At 33.0% G+C, this 24,225-nt stretch overlaps 2 protein-coding genes across 3 annotated transcripts; one reads left to right on the plus strand and one right to left on the minus strand.

Annotated features, from left to right (window-relative positions):
• Window positions 6,384–11,195, plus strand: LOC109834462 (protein SPIRAL1-like 3). 2 transcript variants are annotated; one of them, XM_020402483.1, is made up of 3 exons: window positions 6,384–6,516; window positions 9,736–9,954; window positions 10,797–11,195. In XM_020402483.1, exons 2-3 carry the CDS (start codon window positions 9,742–9,744, stop codon window positions 10,875–10,877), a joined length of 294 nt encoding a protein of 97 aa, XP_020258072.1. In that variant the 5' UTR covers window positions 6,384–6,516; window positions 9,736–9,741; the 3' UTR covers window positions 10,878–11,195. The 2 variants fall into 2 exon arrangements, with proteins under 2 accessions (XP_020258072.1, XP_020258073.1); XM_020402484.1 differs by having other exon boundaries at window positions 6,386–6,516; window positions 9,724–9,954.
• LOC109835421 lies at window positions 13,797–15,163 on the minus strand. The gene is made up of 3 exons (XM_020403395.1): window positions 14,906–15,163; window positions 14,422–14,598; window positions 13,797–14,327 (listed from the first exon to the last, which is right to left on the minus strand). The coding sequence occupies exons 1-3, from the start codon at window positions 15,161–15,163 to the stop codon at window positions 13,878–13,880; spliced, it is 885 nt and encodes a 294-aa protein (XP_020258984.1). The 3' UTR covers window positions 13,797–13,877.

The following is a 24,225-nucleotide window of genomic DNA, read 5'->3' on the forward strand; positions in this document are numbered from 1 at the left end:
GTCACGATAAATATGACGAAGACCGCTTTGATCCTATATTGATATAGTCAATGGACGAGATTGTTCGGAAATACCTTTTCAGTAATAGCAATTTTTTGAGCTCATAAGGTTATACACAATTTAAGGAATCATATGGTGCCCAAGTGGGAGATTGTTGGATTTAATCTAATAAATCTATTTGTGGGCACATATGATTAATCAACGTGTATTGCTATCCTTTAGGATAACCCACTAAAGTGATCAATTAATTTGGGTTAATGGGTATTTAAATAAGTTATGGGGTTATATGTGCAGATACCAGGTTGTAATTGTGATTTGATGAGGGGCCAAATTACAAATGTACAACATCTATAAATAAGGGGTTATGGTCTCTAATCTAGGGTTACATTCTCTAATTCTCTTCATCCCCATCTAGAGAGAAATTTGGCTAGAGAATGGTCTCTAATCTAGGGTTACATTCTCTAATTCTCTTCATCCCCATCTAGAGAGAAATTTGGCTAGAGAAACCCCAAGGTTAGAAGATCCAAAACCCATCTCAAGTTTTATCTATGGATTCAAGTATAAACTTCTGCTCTTTTGATTCTTGTTAATCTCTTCGAATTAATCATGGCCTTATGGTTTTAGATCTCAAGTTTTTATAAGATCTAACACAAATTACTTCTTAGATAACAACTCATGACTTATGACAAAGTTAAAATGACATCAGAACAAACTCATTCAACTGTTATCCTCAGGATTCTTACATAAATTCCTTTGGGGGAAAAAGGAAAAAAAAACTGATATTCTAGCTGTTATGTCAACTTATCAGATTCACAGTGAAAAAGATGAGCAACAAATAAACTATACACTAACTGAAAAATGACAAAGAATAGGTAAAAAAATTTCGGGCTGGATGGAGATCTTTACCTGCAGGGACGGTTCAAGATTTTTGGGGCTTGATCATTACCTGAGTTGGGGGATCTCGAGATCGAGCTCGAGGGAGATCGGTCGCGGTCGGCGGAGTTGGGGGTAGTCGGCGTCGGAGGAGTTGGGGGAAGTCGGCGGAGGAAGGGCGCCGAGTACGAGTTGGGGAGTTCACGTTGAGAGCCTCCGAGGGAGGATCGATGGATTCTCGACGAGACACTTAGAGATAGGGAGGGTTGACGTTGAAGGAAGAGGGCGAGTTTGATAGTCGTCGGAGTTGGCGGATTTGGGGGAGCTCGATGAGAGAGCCGTCGGAAGCCGATTTTGGGGACTGATGGAGGAGAGGAGGGGTGGGTGCTTTTTTTTGAGAGAGAGAGAGAAGTGAGAGAGAGAGAAAGGTCGACGAGATATGTGGCTGTTGCTTTGGATTTTGCAATAAACCCAAATCGTATGTGAATTCGTACGAACATTAGTGGCGTATGAGAAATGCAAATATATATATAATATATATAAGTATATATATATATTATATATATATATATATATATATATATATATATATATAATATAATATATATAGTATATATATATATATATATATATATATATATATATATATATATATATATATAATATATATCGAAAAGCAAACCCGACATAAAAACAAACCAAGAACCGTTAGCTCGATCGGTTGAAACACGATTTTAGGGTCAGTCGAACCAAAATCCAGCAACACTGAAGCGACTTAGTTACATGTACATTCTACTTATATTAATATATATATATATATATAATATATAATATAAAAATATATATATATATATATATATATATATATATATAATATATATATATATATATATATAATGTAATATAAAATTATTATATATATAATATAATATATTAATTATATATATATATAAAATAATATATTCATATATGTACGTAACCGATCTCAAATCGATTACAAACATACCCATTCATCCCAGAATAATATCAACCATAATAAAACTCATTTATCATTATTCACAATAATATTATTAAATTTACGGGGTTTTACAACTAAACAACATTATTAGCTGCTTTTTGAAAAAAAATAAGTAGAAGCATCTTTGAAAAAGCAATACCAAACTAGCTCTCAATTTCCTTTAATCTAGAGCATTTAGACCATAATTACCCAATAACCCTGCATTGTCGAAAAACCTTATATCAACAATCAAAACATGCAAGCCCAAAATTACCTATAGTCCCTTTCATCATGTGTGAAATCTAAATCAATTTTCAATTAATCAAACCCTAAATATAGTACAAAGCACCTGATTCCACATAAAAGATTGAATTTTGAACTTTCAATTCATCAGGGGGTCACCCACAATTTGGGTAACGAATTCCCAGATCGAATATGCTTTTACCCTCAATTGATGAGCAATACCTGAAAAGAATACCCTGATAGATTTGATTGCAAAGGCAAAAGGAAGAGTACGAGGAATTTGAGGTTTGTTTACTGCTCACGAGGGAGGGCAGGGGGGGTTGTTCTGCTTCAACAGCCTTCATTTCCTTTTCTTTATGCTTTTGATTTTAACTAGATTTTATACACGTGCAATGCACGTGGTTAAATATCTTGATTAAGTATTTTTAGCTTATTTTTTTACTAAAATTTTTTCATTAGTTCCACTTTAATAGTTTGTGCTCACTTTTGTCTCTAAACTTTTATATCGTGATTTTTATTATGTTTGTTTAAATGTGCTACACCCAATTTAAATTTTTATTTTGATATTTGAATTGATAGTAAACAAATATAATTTGAAGCTAATTTAAATTTTCATATTATTTTAACCAATATGAAACCAAGCTTTACTTGAGAAAATATAGTGTTGCAAAAGTAAAAATATTAAAATAGTATTAGGTGAATTTTTAATACCAATAAAGCAAAATGATTGATTAAAGTATGCTAAAATGATATAAAAGAAATATGAAGTTTGTTCCTAATCATTGATAGACTTCATAAAAAAATTACAAATTAAAGATTAATATTAACTCTAGTATACTTTTATATGATAAAAGTATCCACATAAGCATATAAAAATACTAAAAAAAAGTTCATGAAACTCCCTTATAAAGATTCCTAATTTCACTCAAAATAATTAAACTATTCTATAATATATTTAAGAAAAAATTATCTTTTATTCCTTCTGTTTTATTTTTTATTGAGCTAAGATCAATCATTCTTCACATTTTTCTTTTTCCTGGGCAATTCTAGAGTAGTGGCTTCATCATCTATATCGATTGTGACATCAAGCTAGAATTGTATTTTTTATGTTGTTATCTTTCGTGGGCTCATTAATCTTTTATCTACTTATTTAACTTTTCAAATAAGTCAAATGTATTTTCGATGTTCAACACAAACTACTTAAAATATAGACTTTGATTTTTTAATAAGAATAAATGTTAATTATATATATATATATATAGCGAGAGAGAGAGAGAAGAAAAAAACTTATGTCAACTTAAGTGGATGGTCCACCAAAGTTTCTATCCACTCATATTGCCTAGGGATCCTTGCATGATATGAAAGGACTTTATATATATATATAAATGAGTGGATAGAAACTTTGGTGGACAAAGACTTGGTGTCCACTTAAGTTGACATAAGTTCTACTATATATATATATATATATATATATATGAAATTCTTTGTGATCCTAATTTAGTACTTAAATAAGATTAGAAGCTACCTCTTTTTTTTCCAACAATGAATTCTTCTGATGTGCATCCAATAAGAGTTTATGTTATATCAATAATATTACCTTTGCTCTATCCCTGTTATTTTTCACAAAGATCTAAACTAAATACTTGTATTTTTTATTACCAATTTGCCATAAATTATAATATTAATATTTAATTTCTTTAGTATTTGGAAGACAAAGTATGAAATTTGTGAATACTTACTAATTTTTTTATATCTTCCATGGAGAATTCTTTTTTGATCGGGATAAAGTTGTTAAATTATTTTTTAACGCAACTTAGTCGGTGCTTCTTTAATAGATATGCTTTATGTTAATGCCAATTCAAGTGATTTTTTGACATCTTTTAAATTTTAAATTTATTTTCGTTACTTTCTCATTTGCAATGGAAATAGCTTAATTCTTTTGAAGAGTATTTCTGAACATTCTGATAGTTTCTCTATATGTAATTCATTGTATTCTTTTACCTTATAAATATTATATAACATTAGAAATTAATGTTTCTAAATTATAATTAATTAATGCTAAGGTATTATATTATAATATTTTATTATTTTTGATTTAAATATTTATCAATTAATTTACTAATGTATTTTTCCTGCTCCAACCTATTAGTAAAATTATATGCAGTTACTTTAATTTATATAGTGGTGATAATTTTAAGCTATAATATTTTTTAAATTTTTATTCCTTAGCCGAATGTTTTAATCAATTATTATTGCTTTTGTTTACCGGTATCAAGTTATACTATTTTTAGATGCTGAAAAGGGATCGATAGTAAACCCTAAATTGGAAATTACTCACTCACACACACACACCCACACACACTCTCTCACTCACTCTCTCTCTCTCTCTCTCTCTCTCTCTCTCTCTCTCTCTCTCTCTCACTCACACACACACACACACTCACTCACTCACTCACTCACTCACTCACACACACACACACATCTTAATGAAAAAATACCAACAATGATACTTTTTTTGCCATGTTTTAAAATTTCAGCCCTTTTTATGGTTTTGAACTTTGAGAGTGTGACTTGTAGTTTTTAAAACTTTGGAATAGTTTTTTTTTAAAATTCTTTTAAGTTTGGTAGTTGTAACTTCTATGTTTCATGTGTCGGTGGTAATTTTTAAAAATATCAGGATATTTCTTGCAACTTTAAAATTTTGAGGGTGCTTTTTTGAATTATTAAAACTATAGATTAATTTTGAAAAATTTTAAATTTTCAGCGGTCTACTAATAGTTTCCAGATTTGATGTGTACTTGTTAAAATTTTTGAAAATTTAGAGTTTTTTATGATTTTTAAATTTTGAAGGAGTTTTTTTTACAATTTTTGTAACTTTAAGGTTAATTTCAATAAATTTTAAAATTTTAGGTGTCTAAGGGTAATATCTTGAATTCATATTTTATTATTTGTAAATTTTTAAATTTTAGAATTTTAGAGTGAGTTTTTATAATTTAAACTTTTGAGGTTGTTTCTTTTTGAGATATTGAGGGTGTTAATTGAAAATTTTAAATTCTTCAGAGGCTGCTATTAATTTTTTAATTTTATGTTTGTTGCTTTAAGTTTTAAAATGTTAGAAATTTTTGGGTGCATCATGGTAATCCCTTAAATTCATCTATGTTGTTTACAAGTTATAAAATTTTAGAATTTCAGGATGCTTGTTTGTAAACTTTTGAGAGTGTTTCTATAAATTTTGAGACATTGAGGTGCTAATTGCAAATTTTAAATTCTTCGTAAACTGCTGTTAATTTCTTAATTTCATGTTTGTTATTCTAAGTTTTGAGACATCGCGATGGTTTTTATAATTTTAAACTTTTCAAGATATTTTGTGTAAATTTAAAATTTTTTAGTGGTTTTTTGTAATACTTCATGTATTATAGTATGTGAGCTACGTATAATTTCTTTATCTTAACAAACTAATACCATAAAGATGTTTTATATATTTTATTAATATTACTTTTTAAATTGTTAAGCTATAGATAATTCACGTAGAATTATGATAGGATGTAATTATGATTAGGATAGATTAAGACATAAATGAAATATTCAAAATAGTGAAGGGTAATATTGACCATTGAAAATTTTTTCTGAACTCGTACTTTTAAATGGAGTATGATGGTTAGAGAGACATAAGTTAAAGGTCTTGCTTGTAGTTTTCACTTGGTTATAAGGGTGGCTAGAAAATATATTTTTATTGGTTTTAAAAGATATAAGAAGTAGGGAGTTAGTACATTTAATGAGGCGTAGAGAAATTTCCTCAAACTAAATTCACCGAACTATATTCTAAAACCAAACCAAACCTTAATTTTGAATCGCTTCGATTGGTTTTAATCAGTTCGACCGGATTTATGCCCACCTCTACCTTTAATTCCTCCGCTGCCGAACGTGGCATAGTCGCCCAGTAGTCGCGCAAGACAACCGACCCCTCCCAGAAATTAAACCATGATAGTGACACTTATGCCCTCCCTCCATCCTTTAATTCCCAACCATCCTCAAATCGAACGGTCCAGATTTAAAGTTGAGGAGACCCAACACCCACCCACCCAACCGACACACCGCGGGCCAGATTGGACGCACATGCGACTGACACCGTGCCGCCCGTTCAAGTGGGACCCACTACCGCAACTAGAACCACAGGAACCAGCTAACAAGTTACGGGAGAGTACGTGGGCTCCACTTTTCCAGAACGGGTGTAACGTTGGGTACCGACATGCTAGGTGCGCGTATGCTTTCCAATTTCACGGCCCTTTCGTGCTCTGTAGATCCGAAATAATACAAGAAAAAAATCTAGGGCCTTTTTTTGGCTCGCTCTCGCGATTCTCCTCTCGGTCAGTCTCTCTCCAGTCGTCGGATCTGATCCTAAGGTATGAAACCCTAACCCAAGATCGGTGTTTAGATCTCCTAGATTTTCCTCGTATGCATCTTAATCTAACCCTAGGTTGAGCTCTTGCGTTGTTCTCGTACGAGATTGGATTTTGATCTATGTTATGCGACAAATGTGTGCGATTTATTGTGTTGGACGGAAAAAATTACAGATTTTGGAGCTGATCTAGTGCTTTTCGTACTTACCTGTGGAACTTAATTTTAGGTGTTTACTGATTGGGAGGATTGTGTCTAAAATTGTTGTCGGGAATTTGAACCTTTAACCTGCTTAAAGATACGATGTTGGTACCAAATTAGTTAATTCGTTATACAGAACTCAATATGTGTAGCATTTGAGTTTCATGAGCTCTTGCTTTTGGAGTAATCCTCTTTGCTGCAAAGAGCTGCAAAAAATAACGAAGAGACTGCTACGCTAGTCACGACGCCAAAACATGGTTGCTGTTTGTTCCAAATCTAGCATTAGTACATGGTCGTTATTCATTCCGATTCTAGCATTTCAGCCGGCTGGTTTTGAAATCAGCAGACTGAAAACATGCATCAGCGCTGTTTGTGGGCGCTTCGTACAGCACACATGCAAGGTGTAGCCTCATATACATTCGTTCTTTAACCTTTCAAATGGGTATTATACCTGATAAACCCATATCCTAAAAAGAAAAGTAAACCCTTAGGCATTTTTAGTAGCCTGATTGAGGGCGCTAACCCATTCTCGTTTACTATTTGATTTTGCTTCAATATTATTTTTAATTTGACTTTTGATTTGGAAAATTGTGAACTCCGTTGCTATGTTGGATGTGTTAGCATTGTGAGTTAAAACCTTATTTTGTGATTTGCTAGTAGATGTTATTTATCTTGACATTTTTTTTGTTAAAAGTAATAAACATATACTTTCTTGCTTGATCTATTTCTTGAGAAATTGTGTGTATAATATGCACCTTGCTTCACTCGGTGCACACATCATATTACCCATTGTACATGTGCGTGTAAAGGTACTTTGCTCCTCGCATTGCGCCTTGTGCATTGATAACACTAGGACAACCTATGCATTGTCTAATTTTTTAGCCATAACGTCCTCTGGATGATCTCAAATCACTCTCCCTTTGAAATATTGAAAAGTATGCTCAATCTTTATCAATTGATATATAATTTGAAAGGATCCCATCAATCAAGACATCCAATATCTTTCAAGATCTCTCAAATTTCTAATGCATGTATTGTAGTTTCTTATTAAATGTTAATGGGGGTAACGTAAGAGTTTGAATAGAATTTAAGAATGACTTCATTAATGTTTTACTCTTGAGACTCACAGTGAGATCGACGTTACCAACTCAGTTTCACAGCACAAGAAGATGGTGGAAGATGTGATGGTGTTAAACTAGGAACTGTTCATGGCAAGCCTATGAGGCTCCATTAAAATCCAAATTCTGCTCTTTCCAATGATATAGTGATGTAGGTGCACACATCTAATATCTTTAATTTGGAAAAAGAAAATCAAAAGTCATCTTCGTATTGGTTGGACGATAAGTGCAATCTTGTAAGGTTTAGCTATAACTTCCTCTAGAAAGACTCGACTGGCTCCATTTGAAGCTTTAGAATGAAGACCTAGTTCTTCCAATGATATATAATTTACATGGAATTCAATACTTGTGAATATTCTTGCCAGAAGATGTATCAGACTGGTTATCTATTTTTTGTTTGTGGTTAATTATCTTATTAAATATTTATGAGGTAAACCAGTGAGAGTCAGGTTAATAGGCAAAGAGTCACATGTAATTAATCTTGCACTTTTAAGACTCGTAAGGTGATACCAACTAACATCAGGTTCACATCACAAGCAGATGGTGGAACATAATGTGGAGATGCGATAGTGCTGACCAGTGTGGGTAAAATCGAATTATCCAATAGTTCAGTTATTAATTGTCTAGGTATCTGTTCAATTTTAATTATGAGTTCATTTTAGACGAATCAAATAATTTTTATATTTGGATATTAAATGAACCAAATATAATTGTTCGTATATGTGGTTCATTTGTTTATCAAATATTCATTTAAATGTTTGATCTCTTAGCCTTGTGTTATTACATGTATAGTGTTATGTTTTGATCCTCCTTATATTTCTGTAGTTTATGTTCTATTTTATTTTTGACTTTTGAGACTAGTCTACAATCAATTTCTTAACGAAATTTTCAAATAAAAGATTTATACATCATAATCATAAAGGAATGGTTTCCGCTATAAATTTAAATGCTATTTTAAAAATCAAATTCTTCAGCCAAATAGAAGTCTCTTTAGTCAATAAAAATCTCTTTAGTTATGAGTAAAACATTGAATGTTGTGCATGATATTTAGCTAGTATGAAGATTACACTGTCTTTTACCAAATTAAGATACTAGAACTGTGCACTGCTTCATTTCCATTTTTCAAGCAACACAAACCTGTATCTTCTTCACTATCAAAATTGATAGCTAAACTTTTACTGCAATCACAATTAGCTAACGTGCAGACAGCCTCCATTCATTTCAACCGCCATTCATCAGTTCTAACACATCATATTTGTTGTGATTTTCTCTTATTTCTTTTCTCTTAATGGATTATGTTTATAATAATACTAGCATCAAGCATCTCAAAAAAAAGCCTGCCTTTTTTGATGAATTACCTTTGATCCGCTGGAGTATTCATAACTGGTCATGGAAATACATGTTGGGAGAATGTTATCATCTCACAAAGAACAACCTATGACAAGAACATAAATTGGAACATTTGATTTTAACTAGAATTCCTTGTTGGTTAATTGGAATTCAAATCCATCTATTACAAAAGATTTTAATAAAATGATCATCATTTAGTTAGCAATGATAGCATGATATTCAAAGAAGTGGACTTGGAGTAGGGTAAACCTTTAAAAAAACAGATTGAGAGTCTTGGACATTATGGAATGAGATGGTGATTGTTATTTTTGAAGAGTGGAGGTGGTTGAAACTGAAGGAAGAAACAAATTCCATGTATAAACATCTATACTCTGAAAATTAGGCTCTGTTGTTGTTTGGTATAATTGTGATTAGCTTGTACTTGTCCCATTGTTTCCTTATTCCTGTAATAATGATAACGATAATAATGATATTCAACCTGCAAGCTTCAATTTATATGATTTCTGACTCTAGCTTGGACAATTTTGAAACTGTAACTGATAGCATTGACCTTAGGAGATAATGGGCCGTGGAGTCAGCAGTGGAGGAGGGCAGAGTTCCCTTGGGTACCTTTTTAGTGATGCTGAAGCACCAAAAGCTGCATCTGAGAAACCTGTTGAGAAGCCTGCCCCTCCACCAGAACAAAAGCTTAAGGAGATACCAGCAGGCATTCCAGGGAGTTCGAGAAATAATTATTTCCGAGCTGAAGGCCAGAACACTGGCAATTTCATCACGGTATTTGACCTGACCTTAATTCTGTCCCCCTCTTGTTTTGTCATACGATAAAATATTACTGCATGCTTTGACTTTGGTTCTCAATGGACATCGGATTCATCAAACTACGACTCAATTATTTAGATATGCTTTCTTAAGCATGAACCACAGGAAAAACTTAATCTCCTTTACTGATTTAGTTGTCCTTGAGAGCATATATTCTTCTTTTGATTGTATGCAAGTCCTCCATTTCTCTTTACTCTGAAAATACGTTGCGCATATTTTATTACTAAATATAAATAGCAAACTTAATGTCATGAGTTGATTCACACCCAATTCCTTGCAACCCCCATTTGAAAATGTGTGCATCAGATTATGTGTCACAGTATCACAAGCGTTCTCAAAATGATGTCATTGTTGTTAGGGCTTGTTTGACTGGCGTGTTGTCTCTTAGATGTGGAACGGTCAGCGTGTTCTTGTTTTCATCAGTTGTATCTATTCTTCTTAACCAAAAAAAAAGGGATTTAAAAATGGGGTTTTCACAATATTACAATGAACTTTGGGGGATTTTGTGCAAACTATCATACCTTGTTTATTAGAGATTACTACTATGAACTTTCAAAACTGCAGAAAATATGAACTATTGAAAATTGTTGTTAATGATGGGATAAAAGGTTTAAGCTACTTATCTTATCTATCAAGTCACAAAGCGCACAAGGGTAGTCTAGAAGATACATAAGGTACAGGAGGACAAATTATCATGAAAATGTCGTGTGAAGTACGTGACGGCTTAACCAAAACTGCTGGTCAGTTCATGGTAGTTTGCTTTTTTAGTTTCTGATATATTGTCTACTCTTCTGTAGGACCGACCTTCAACGAAGGTGCACTCTGCCCCTGGAGGTGGTTCCTCCCTTGGCTACCTCTTTGGGGATGGTGGTAAGTGATTGTGATGCTGCTGTGTGGATTGCCCGAGCAATTCTTTTGCGAACCAAGAAAAAAAGAACAAAAAAAAGAAATTATCGTTGTTTTAAGCGTGTTTATGAAAGTAACTGATCAGTTGTGGAAGGAAGAATATCTGATTATATATTACATAGCTTTATGATGTAATTTGCTGGTGGGATGGAGGCTTAAACAGTCATCCTGGATTTGTAGACTGTTGCATTTCCAGTTTCATGTTTCCTTGATCAAGTTTAATCATAACTTGTTTCTTTCTGTATTTTCCCTTGCCCTGTAAATGCAAATATGGTTCCCTATTCTGGTCTTATAAATTCTTTTGTGGTTGCTTCATGCGAGTAGTGAACTTGGTGATTCATGAGGCAATTTTTCACTTGGGGCCTATTTGGATAACAGGAAATCAAAAGTAAGAAGTAGATTAAAGAAGTAATATAAGATTTTTATTGAAATAAGTATAGTAATTTTTGTTTGTTTCACATATGTTCTAAAGTTGTAGTAATATAAGATTTTTATTGAAATAAGTATAGTAATTTTTGTTTGTTTCACATATGTTCTAAAGTTGTATAAATAATATTTCTTCCTTTTTATTTACGTGTTATCTTTATTTACTTGTTTTGTTTGGTTAGTGATTGAAAATGTCATTAAATAGAGAGATTAATGATTTTTCCATATTTTACTTAGAATGAGGGATATTCATGTGAAAAAAACTAATTTTATTTCTAAATGATGCTTATTTAGCTACTTCTGAAGTATTTTCAAGCCTTGAAGGACGGAAGAAAAATTTAAGTAGGATGCCACATATACACCATGTCTTTATTTTCATCAGAAATTGTTTTTCTAGAGAAACATGTAAAATATTTTGCTCTGAAGTAGACGCAGAATCTTTCTCCTATATTTCTGTTATTTTGCATCTACTTGCATGCCAACAAATACACTGTCATTTGTACGTTATATCCGTGTCTGAAATCATTTTGTATGCCCTTGTTGACACTTGTAATCTCTGAGCGGATGAGTAAAGCTTAGATCAAAATTGAAATTACGCAGCATCTTTCTCCATAATCATCGTTCCTAACTGCCACATAAATCTACATTGTAAAAAAAAAAAAAACCTAAAAGATGAGTCTTTTCACTGCCTTAGTGACAAGCACAAAGGAAACAGTTTTTGCACAGTTTAATCTAATTCTACGGTCTGTTCAACTATTAGCCGTTGGTCTCCATGCTAGCCGCTGTAATGCGATTTACAGGCTACAAAAACTTATGTCACTGATCGACTACCAAGGCTGTAAGTAAGTAAGTGAAAAATACCTTGACAGAGAAGGGAATGACACTAGATTAACAGTATTCATATTTGTGTTCAGGTATATATGTTTGTTATATTTGTTATATTTGTTATATTTGAAAAGTTAGCTCGTGCGATGCAATTAAGAGAGTTCATTAATATGTTTGTTACATTTGAAAAGCAAGGATTGGATCTATTGGTCATCAAAATTAGTCTCCAATTGATTAATCTAAGTAGGTCTAATGATATGGTTAAGTTTTGCATGAGTAGGTCTAATAATATGGTCTAAATATTTGAGAGCACGGATCACAATAACTGCAGATTATATGTAAAATCTATCAAATTACATATCACTAGAAATTCAGTATATTCACTAGCAATTTGGAAGTACCATAATCATGTCTTTCTTCTATTGCTTCCAGTTAAATAGTCTTCCAGTGAAATGTTACTATGGCTGACAAAGAACAGCAGTCGTAGTTAAACTGGTCAAATCCGTAACTATAATTCCAATAGGTGATGCTACTGACACTGATTCCTTTGAACGAGGAGCAGCAATTTTCTCCAGATATGGGCTTTTAGTTTCCTGAGACATGATCTGTGCAGTGTTCGTTAAAGATTGGTGCTCACTCAGTTTACTGCCTTGACAGTCTGTTACCATTGTTCTCCTAATATCATGGAGCAAAAATATCTCATGATAGATTCTCTGAAGCAGACAAGGGGAAGGTAGAGGACATTACTTTGTTAGGGTAAGTGTGACCATCTTCATTGCAGATTGAGGTGGAAGAGAACAGCACACAAACGGAACAATTTACCATTCACCATTGTTTCTGTTGAGTAGCTATGTTGATTTTCTTCTACAATTATAGCTTCAAATGGTACCTCTCCAGTTGATCAGGAATCACCTGAGACAGCACCAGCTACACAACCAGGATATTTAACATGATGAATGTAATTAGGTGCTTTCAAAATCCCTAGGATATATCATCTGTAGAGCTTATTCATAGAAATTTCAAATAACTCCCTAATGATAGATAAAAAGAATGAGATCTCAAGGATGACTGGTGAATGCTTGGTGAACATCAGGGTGTAAAATAATCAATGTGTCTCGCTTTTCTCTGGTTGTGAAACATGACAACAAATGATCAAAATACATTTAAACATCATTAAATAATATTGCGCTACATGTCTAGCGTGACATAGAGGGAAGAGGAGAACAAGCACGTGTAGGCAGGATTGCCACCTTTTTGGAATTTGATGAACATAAAACTATTCGAAGAATTAAAATCTATCGAAGAAAGGACTTATTTTTAAGGACAATAACCGACGCTAAATTAGAAATACAATGAGATAGTCAGTTAGGGGCAGTGTTATCGAGGCGCAAGGCGCAAGGCGCAATGCGGGGCGCAAAGGTCCCTTACGCGTACCATGCGCAAGGCGCACAACGAGGCGCGCGCCTCACTTAATTGAGGCGCATAACTCAAACTAATATTTTCCAACATAAGATAAAGAAGCATATAAGCAACATTTTTATAAATTATCACATAAAAAGACTAAGAAATATAATTTCACCTACTAAATCAAGAAAGAGTCTTAATTAGCATGCATAACATAAAGAAGTTCATATGTTTCCACACATCACAATGTACGATAATATCCAACACGAGCAAAAGTCTACGAAATAAAATAAGCAAGTAGCAAAATAACAAAGTTTCTAGTCATCCTCATCATCATCATCATCATCATCATCCAACTGAAGTGGCTCCTCATCCTCAGTTTCCTCCTCTTCTTCATTAAACTCATCTTCATCCTCCGAGTCCGGCTCCCTCCTCCTAGATGACGAAGCAATACCACTTGAAGATCCTCGAACCCTAGCAGTAGCAGTAGACCTTAAATTTGGTCCCCAATTTTCTTCAACTCCCGTTGCTTCACCTACAACACCCCATCTAAGGTCATCCTCCTCATCCACCAAGTCATTTTCCGCATTGTCGCCCTCTCCAAATTGACCTAATAACCACTCGTTGCTTTCATCTATATCAGTCAACTTGATTGGATCAACAATATCCCTGCAGTCAAATCTTTCCTTCAAAGCTTGATTATATTTGCAAAATACTAGATCTTGCAACCTATTGTGATCCAACATATTCCTCTTCTTGGTGTGTATCTGCAACACATATAAAGTTAAATAATCAAATTAGTACTCAAAATCCTTAATTCTTTAAGCATACGTTTATTCAATTAGATGAAATTAAACATACTTGTTCAAAAGTACTCCAGTTTCTTTCACACCCAGAGGAGCTACAAGTGAGACTAAGGATCCTTATAGCAAGTTTCTGCAGAATCGGAGCTGCTGCACCGTAAGAATCCCACCAATCAGCTGTCAAGATACACAAAGTAATTAATACGAGTATACAATATGTTATTAATTTATTTAACTAAAAAGTATGTGTACATAACTAATTGACATATTTACCCAAAGATTTCTTTTCTCGGTTTCTAATAGCTATAGGCATGCCAAATAGATCCTGTGCTTCTTTGTATAAAGTCAACTCTTGAGAAATTTTATCTTGATCCTGTTCGGGCACAAGCTTTTGAATGACTTCCCAGAGGCCTTTCATGATCTCCTTATCGGCTTGAATGTTAGGGTGGGCATAGAAAAAAAATTGGATTAAGGTAAAACCCTGCAGCATGCAAATGATGATGTAACTGAACATTCCATCTCTTATCAATCATCTCAAATACCTCCGAATATTTGCTTGCATCATCACCAAAGGCTTTTGCAATAGCCTCTTTGGCTCTATCCATAGCCTCATAAATAAACCCCATGGTCGGCTTCCTCTTGTTATCAACAAGCTTCAAAACACGAACAAGAGGGCCCGTGAGCTTGAGAACACGAACAACATTATTCCAAAAGTTAGTCATTTTAACTGTCCTCTCCGCCGCTTTGCCCTTTGGATCTCTTGCCCACTTGCTTTCCACCCACTTTTCAGAGCAAAACATCTTCCTTAGATTATTCTTCTGCTTATGGATGCTTGATAAAGTCAAAAATGAAGTGGCAAACCGCGTCGCCGCCGGTCTAAGAAGCTCTCGAGCATTGATTTGCTCTCTCATCAACCTCAAAACCCAACCATGTGAATAAATGAAACCCGTCAACTCCATAGCACGACTCAAGGTCATCTTCACGAACGGTAGTTTTCCGATATCCTTAAGTATGAGATTGAGACAATGAGCAGCACACGGTGTCCAATACATATGAGGATATTCATCCATCAAGTATTTACCTAGAACCAATAAACAAACATCTCATTAGTATTCAATCATTCAATTTTAAAGAAATTAGAAAGCACATCAATCAATATCAAAAAAATTAAATCAAATTTAAAATTCCATACCGGCTAATTTGAGACTAGCATGATTATCCGTTACAATTTGCACAACATTCTCTGGCCCTATCTTCTTAATCTCCTCATTTAAGATCTCAAACATCCTCGCACCAATCTTGATCTCATCGGAAGCATCAATAGAGGAAAGGAATACCGTTCCGCGAGGAGAGTTCACAAGGAAATTTATCAAAGTCCTTTCCTTCCGATCAGTCCAACCATCCGACATAAAAGAGCATCCTTTTTTGGCCCAAACCTCCTTATGAGGTTGCATGAGATCTTCAGTGTACTTCTTCTCCTTCTTAAGCAATGGCTCTCGTAATTGATGGAATGTTAGAGGTGGCAAGTTAGGCCCAAAAGCCCCCACTGACTTCAACATAATTCTAAAGGACCTAAGTTGTACGGCATTAAAAGGAATTCCCGCTTGATACCACCAACGGGCAATATCTTGATGCACTTTAGCAACTGCGTCTTTGTTGAGGCCTTCTTCAATGCTTGTTTGCCGTAATTTTCGCCTTCTATCATCTTTGGCTACCTCCAGTTCCGGGTCAAATGAGAGAAACGAATCCATAGGCCCCTTTCTCTTTGTTGAAGATCCAACACTTCCCCTTCCTCTTGTAGCTAAGGAAGATGAATTAGGAGTAGAAGTCAATACACCCTTTCCCTTGTTCCTAGTTGCTTGTGCTTGTTCTTCAACCTCGTCAACTTCATCTATTTCAACCATGTCATCATCTTCAAGATCCGGCATGTAATTCTCCACTGCTTGTTGTCTTCTAATAATTGCTTGTTTTTTGTCATATTCCTTAAGCTTATCAACCACATTCGAAGGAACTTTATTGCAAAGGGAAACATTTTTACGTTTCCTCGTCGTTCCAATAAGATGCTCTTTTTGCCTTGATATGCCGCCATTGGTGATCTTATTACAATAAATACACTTGTGCTTGTTGGAATTCCCTTCCTCAACTAGAGAAGTGTACTTCCAAGTCGGATCTTGTCTTCTACCTTTATTCGCACTCACTGATGTCGATGAAGACATACTCAACAAGTTTATTAGTCACCTACACCCAAAATTATAAGAATAGCAACTTAAATCATCAAATTATGTTAACTAAAATTTTAAAGTAACAAATAAGATACAAGAAATATGTGTTTTAATTAAAAATAAAATATGTTTTTAAGTAACAATTAAGTGATTAACAATTAAATATTTACACGTTCATAATTTATTAGTTAGCATGCTAATTACCTATTTTAAGCTCTTTTTTCTAATTATACTAATTTCTAAGTTGTTGACTTGTTGTTGCTAACTTGCTAATTGACTTTGTTTTTCTTTTTTACAGATTATACTTGAGAGTTAAGTAGCAACGAGCAAGGATGAAAGATCAATCAAATTTCCCAACACATCTACCAAAATAAATATGCATAATTCATTCATTGAATATGTAATTTGTATATTCATATTGTATAATTTGTATTCCTATTTTCTAATGAGATCTTCATATGTAAATGTAGCAGTTAATTGAACATCAACAGTTAATTGAACAGCAGCACTGCATCAGTTAATTGAACAGCAGAAAAAGAAAAAATTAAATCTAACCCAAAGCTAACCAATTAATGGGAAAAAACCGAAAAAACCGAAAAAACAGACAAAGTAAATAAAAAACAAAAATAAATACAAAAACAAAAAAAAACAAAAAAAAACGACTGCAACATTATGTTAGCGGCGAACAAAAGGAAAAAAAAGCCCAAAAAAACCGCGTCGGAAAAAAACAAGAAAAGGAACAAAAGAAAAAAAAACAAATACAAAACCGACGGAAGAAAACAAGAAAAGAGAGCAAGGGAGGAGAACGTCTTAAGAAAAAAAAATCGAAGAAAAAAAACGAACTGAAAAAATTAAAATTACCTGCTTCGACGGCTGCGGTGGAGTTGGAGACGGCGTCAGGCGGGATCGGCGACGGCGTCAGGCGGGATCGGCGACGGCGTCAGGCGGGATCGGCGACGGCGTCAGGCGGGATCGGCGACGGCGTCAGGCGGGATCGGCGACGGCGTCAGGCGGGATCGGCGACGGCCCGAACCACATCGCGCCTGGGGCGCGCCCCAGGCGCGCGCCTCAATAACACTAGGTTTGTACCAGTTTGAGACAAAAGTCAATCATGAGAATAAAATCCATTGCTGAATTGTTCCTTGGGATAAGTCATGTGACCCGTCTGATGCTTAAAGAATATTAATCCGTTATATAAAGAAGAACTTAAGGTTATTGAAAAATAGCATCAGTATAACTTTGCCCGATCCATCATTTTTGTCCTCCCCAGTTCCTTGCTGCACAAGGGAATAGCATTCTAACAAATAGAGAGTAATTATGAACAAATTAAGAAAATCGCTGACCAGGTACTAGAGATTTTAGAACTTATTCTGGATTTCTTTTTTTGCAGGGTAAATTTACATATGTACCCCCATATGTTTCACGAATTTACAAATACTGGCCTTGTAGGCCTTTTTTACATATGTACCCCATATGTTTCACGAATTTACGAAGACTGGTCTTGTAGGCCTTTTTTGGTCTATCCTAAATATTTATCAAAGTTCCCTGCTATGAAAAAAGGGTATATTTCAAGTTCGGCTGTTTCTGAGATAACCGCCCATTAACTATTCTAATAGGTACAAAACTCCCTTAACTTTGAGGGGTTTTTCACATTACCCGGGACTTGGTTTATCCCACTAAACCCATTCAAGACCGTTAACTTTAACCCCCTAAATTAACACCTTCAAATCTAACTTGTCACGTTCCAAGCGCACAACGGAAAGGGAAAGTCACCACTCGGACCTTTAAAAATGGAAATTATAAAAAGAATAAAAGGGTAATTTATTGAGTTCCGAGGGATGTTTTATTCCTTCTTGATCATGTGCTTAAGCATGTGACTTCATGGTGTTACTTTGAGGAATTAAAGTGAAAAATCTTCAAGGAGTTCATGGAAACAGAAGAAGTTAGCAGGGGTTATATGAAAAAACAGTTCAAAGTTGGGGGGTTTAGTTTATACCTATTAAAATAGCTAACAAGGGTTATCGCAAAAAGGGTCGACTTAAGATGGGGTTTTATGTAATTTACCCTAAAATGTCATGTGATTCGACCCTGGGGTAAAGGCTTATTGATGGAGTAGTGATGATGCCTATTCCTCACATAAACAAATCGATAAAACTTTTTGGCTCGTGGCCGCCCAACTCGCGGGCAGCTCGCAAGAGCCAAAACAGGGGGTGGGGCCCCACCCCCTGTTTTGGCTCTTGCGAGCTCCCCGCGAGTTGGGCGGCCGCGAGCCAAACAAATCATCATGAATATATTGCATGTGTTCTTCTAGTTGATATGTCTATTTGGTTAGTTTCTTTTACCTATGCAACCTTTAGGTATCATTATTTGAAAAAAAAAACTTGATTATTAACCTCCACAGTAAGTGTTCAAGGAGATCCTTGTTCTATTCGATTTTAAAAGTGTAAACTGCTTAGCATTGTTCTCCATTCACGGTGTGGTGGCGTATGCTATTATTCTGTTACAACTTCTAAAGATCAGTATGATGCAGGTATTCCGCAGGATGTAGTGAGGATTCCGTCACAAGTTTTGCTAAAGCTACAGTTACTGCCTATGGTCACTCTTAATTGTAGAAAATATAGAGCTACGGTCTGTACAAGTTACTACGAGAATGGTCAAAATTAAATATTCAAGGATATACAATATTATCTGCAAGCTCAATATATATATGTTTGGTATGTATAATACAATTGCACTGTTGCTTAGCAGGTGACGCAGCGCGGAAGTGATAACAACCCAAATTAGGCGTCCTACATCAGCAGGTCAGGCCTTCAAATATGCAATTCTTAGTTGGTTGCTGACTCCATTCCTTAGGCCAGGTTAGGGCTCTGACACACATCTTCATCAATCTTACCATCTTGATAAATAATTGATCTATATAGTTATTCCAAGTGATTTCTTGACCATTAATACGTGAAATTGAATCGTCCCTTCTTAGAAGACACTAAGGCCCCGTTTGGCAAAGGGTTAATGAAGAGGGGTTAAAGAGAAGGATTAATGTACTTAGCCCGTTTGATAATCCGAAGGACTAAATTATTAACCCGTTAAATAAGTTTTATTTTAGCCCTTATGATCAGTTTTAGTGTTTGGGAATAACATGTTCCATTTTCTTTCTACTAACTCTAAAGCCTCACATTCCAGAATTTCTCTCAACCATTTAAGCTTAAAAAGTATTTCCTACCTATCTCATGAATCTGTATGATCATCGTATTTTATTACACATTTATACCCTCATTATCTATTTTATTTTGAATAAAATATTTTCTAATAAGTGTTTTTAACTTAATAAATCTGATAATGCACGTGTTTTGCACGTGGACATTTCTTGTATTTAGTATTATATTGTATAATAAATTATATATAAACATTTTACAAAGATATTTTATTACACCATGATTAAAAGATTTAAGTTATTCTATTATTAGTACTTATACTATTATTAACATACATTTAATAGTTATTTAAATTTGCTATTTAAGTTATTCTATTATTAGTACTTATACTATTATTAACATACATTTAATAGTTATTTAAATTTGCTTATGTTATTAAACAATTTATTTAAGATACATTTAATAGTTATTTAAATTTGCTTATGTTATTAAACAATTTATTTAAGAGTATAATTATTAAATAGTAATGCAATTATTAGTTTAAGTAACACTATTGAAATAGCGACAAAAAAGTAACATTGTCAAAATAATTAAACCATTTATATTATTAAATATCTATGTTATGTACATATATTATTACAGTATCTATTAAATAATGAAAATAATTTTTAATATCATATGAATTTATCTTGTAAATAATATTACCTTTTTGATAATTAATATCATCTTAGCAATAAAAAAATTAGACGGTATAAATTAAAAATACTATTATTTAGAAAAAAATACTTTATATAAAATTATTGGATCCTTGAAATTTATGAGACATTTACTTGCCAACAAAAAATGCATGTCTCATAAATTCTAAGGATATGATATTTTTTATATAAAGTAATTTTCCTAAATAAAAGTATTTTTAATTTATAACGTCTAATTTTTATTATGAAGATGATATTATAATGTTGAAAAAGGTTATACTGCTTACAATATAAAGAATCAATCCTTATTTGTACTATTATTAATAGCTATAATTATGTACAATAATTTATTAAATAAATTATTTTACTATTTCATTATAATTAATAATTCTTTATAATGAACTATAATATATTTATTTATTTTATTATCATTATAAATTATTAATATATTCTAGTGAATGACCAAATATTTTTAGGGAAAAGAAGAGGAAAGTATATGTCTCATAAATTTCAAGGTTCCAAATATTTTTATATAAATTAATTTTCCAACATAAAAATATTTTAAATTTATAATTAATATCCAAATTTTTATTACTAAGATGATATTAATTATCAAAACAAGGTAATATTTTTTACAACAAAAAGATATAACCCTATTTATACTATTATTAGTAATTATAATTATGTACAATAATATATTAAATAAATAATTTTTATTATTTTAACTAATTAATAATTATTTATAATAAATTATCATATATTTATGAATTTTTTTATTATTATAAATTATTAATATATTCTAGTGAATGACAAAATAATTTGAGAAAATGAAGAGATGCATAGTTAATGAGAGGTTATGGATCATTAGCTTTATACATAACGATATAATTGTGAGTTATAAAAAAATTAAGAGGGTAAAAAAGAAAATCAAAGTTTTGACATGGGTATAATATAGATTTATACCCTCATTATCTATTTTATTTTGAATAAAATATTTTCTAATAAGTGTTTTTATCTTAATTTTCAGGTTAATGAAAATCTAATAAATAAAAACCAAGAAAAACTCAATTCCTTTAATTTTCTACCCTTTACTGAAGCTTTTATTGAAGCCTAAGATCAAGCCAAACAGCCCACAGAAGCCAAAAAAGTCCAAGAATTTCAACCAAATTCAGAATCAAAGAAGTATTGATATGAGTGTTAATACATGAACCGATACTAGTATCGATATAAGTATCGATACCTATATTGATGTAGGTATCGATACTTGTATTGATACCTAGTAAGCAAGTACAGATTAAAGGCTGAAATTATTTTACTTTTGGGTTAAGTTTAATCAAACGGCCAATATTGATTGATGTACTGTATAAAGAGGGATAGAGGATAAGGGTTTGAGAGTGAAAATTTTTGTAAAAACTCTATCTAGAGAAGAGAATTACTCTTAATTGAAAAGACTTTTCAAATTGTAAATTTTCACTTGCAATTAACAAAAAAAATTCTCCACATTTAAAATTCTTCTTCTTTGTTGATGAAGATGAAGATTTGCTTTTAAGAGGCAACTCCTTACAATATAAGTTTTTTTTATTTTTCTCTTTTATTTTCTAATTTTAGAAATTCATATTATATTATATTTTTTTTTTATTTTTACGTTGGTAGATTAGATTTATTTTATACCTTGTAGTGTAGATTTACTTTCATGCTATTTTAGTATTTTGTTGCTATTTTTCATGCTTTGTAAAATTTATTTTTTTGCATTTTTTATAGTGTAGATTTACTTTTATGCTCTTGTATTTTTGTTTGTTATATTTTCTTATTTCTCATAGTTTAGATCTTTATCATCTTGTTCTTGTTCTTATTTTTGTAATTATATTTTATTTTAGATCTCTTTCTTTTATGCTTTCTAGCCTAGAATTTTATTTTCTTATTTTTATTTTTCAAATGTGCAACTAAATCTTGTAGGAATTTTAAAATTGTATGAAACTACTTTGATTTCTTTTATGATTTGTGAATTGCTTTGTTAGTGCTCAAAATAGTCATGTTTAGGATAATCAACTAGAGAACTAATTGGTAGAAGAAGAATTTGATAATTTATACTTATCTTGAATAGTTTGATAGGTTATGCTTATGAATTCTAAAATTATTATCTAGTTGTTTATTCTTTTATAAATAAAAATTTTAGGACAAAATTTTAAAAACAACCATTTTTCAAAATTAATGAGCAAAATCGACCATTTCAAAAAAACAGCAAAATCGACCCTTTTCATCTGAAAAGGATCGATTTTTTTGGGGGTAGGTTTTTGAACTACACGGGACTACTAGTCCCGTATAGTTCACAAATAAGATAACTTGGATCTTTAACTCAAGGCGGTTAGACCTTAAATCAAAGAGCACCAAGCTCTGATACCAATTGTTAGACCCTAGAGGGGGGGTGATTAGGGTCTTATGCTAATCTAATCCGATTAAATGCCAATTAAAACTAATTAACAAGTTATCCTAGCAAGTATGAAATACCACAAGATATGTGAGCTAGGATAAGCAATATATAATATGATATATCCTAGCAAAGAGATATATAGCAATGTATATATGCAAGGATATATAAACACAAGGGTAAACAATGTAAACAAGATAGTGGATGATATAGATAATGAGCTAATGACAATGGCGATATAAGATATGAACATAAATATGAATGAACGCCAAAGCACACTCAAACAAGCAATATGATCACGGAGTTCGGACCTTCCGTCCTACGTCTCCGCTCCCCACTCCCGGGGAGAAATCCACTAACACAATCCGGTTTGGAAGCCGGAACTTCTTCTACACACTCGGTTTTCTAGCTAACCGAAAACTCTACAACTCACACTCTTGCAATCACACTCTACACCCACTAAGTGTTGGACCTAGCCGTGTCTCCCTCAAGTGCTCGGTTACAACCTCTCCCTAGGCACGTCAACCGACGCCACTCCTCTTGGGACGATCCCCGACTCTCACCACACACTCCTCACTCGGTGTACAAGTGTATTACAAAGTGATTCTCATAATAAGCACAAATATAACAAATGATTGTTCTCAAAACAATGTGAGAACTCAATTAAGCACAACTCTTAGTCACAAACCCACAACCCCAAATTATACTATGAATGTAAATACAATAAGCTCAAAAGGTTGTGTGTGAACAAAGAGATATAAATCAAAACTAAAATCAATGTAGTTCTAGCTAAAATAACAATGATAATCAAATATATAAAATAGCTAGAAATAGAGTTTAGAAAACTTCTCAATATATCAAGAGTTGGAGGGAGAATAGTTGAATGCCCAAACACCAATAGATAATCTCCTCAAGCTCTTGTAGAATTGAATCACAAAACTGAAATACTCAAATGCTTAAAAACTTCTTAAAACAAACTTAAACAAACACTAAACAAGTTTAAACCCTTGTTAAAATCTTTTAAACCATTCTCTTGTTGGAGTCTAGAATTGAATGCAATGGGGGTATATATAGCCTCCCAAGAACTCAGCCAAAAACCTAAGCAAAAGATAAAAAACAGCCCCAAGCAACGGTAAGAAAACTAGCCGTTGGAAGCTGAAAAAGCTCTTGTCGGTCGACCGGAAAATCCATCGGTCGACCGAAAATTTTATCGGTCGATCGGACCGGTCGACCGACAGACTCTCTGTCGCCCAGTGAGCATATGAACTCAGGTTCGGTCGATCGGTTCGGTCGACCGAAATCTGATACACTCAAAACATGTTTTTAAAGCTATTTTTAAGACTTTTAAAAATGTGTAAAAGCTAT

The sequence above is a fragment of the Asparagus officinalis genome, chromosome 3 (genome assembly GCF_001876935.1).
Source record: "Asparagus officinalis chromosome 3, Aspof.V1, whole genome shotgun sequence".
NCBI classification, from domain to species: Eukaryota; Viridiplantae; Streptophyta; class Magnoliopsida; order Asparagales; family Asparagaceae; genus Asparagus; species Asparagus officinalis.

Excerpts from the sequence above, each read along its gene's own strand:
- LOC109835421 (XM_020403395.1), bottom strand. The coding sequence starts at position 15,163 with ATGTTTTGCTCTGAAAAGTGGGTGGAAAGCAAGTGGGCAAGAGATCCA. Across the intron at positions 14,599-14,905 it reads ATGCAAGCAAATATTCGGAG|TTAAATAAATTAATAACATA; the intron begins GTATTTGAGATG and ends CATACTTTTTAG. Across the intron at positions 14,328-14,421 it reads ACTGGAGTACTTTTGAACAA|ATACACACCAAGAAGAGGAA; the intron begins GTATGTTTAATT and ends TATGTGTTGCAG.
- LOC109834462 (XM_020402483.1), top strand. The coding sequence starts at position 9,742 with ATGGGCCGTGGAGTCAGCAGTGGAGGAGGGCAGAGTTCCCTTGGGTAC. Across the intron at positions 9,955-10,796 it reads ACACTGGCAATTTCATCACG|GACCGACCTTCAACGAAGGT; the intron begins GTATTTGACCTG and ends ACTCTTCTGTAG.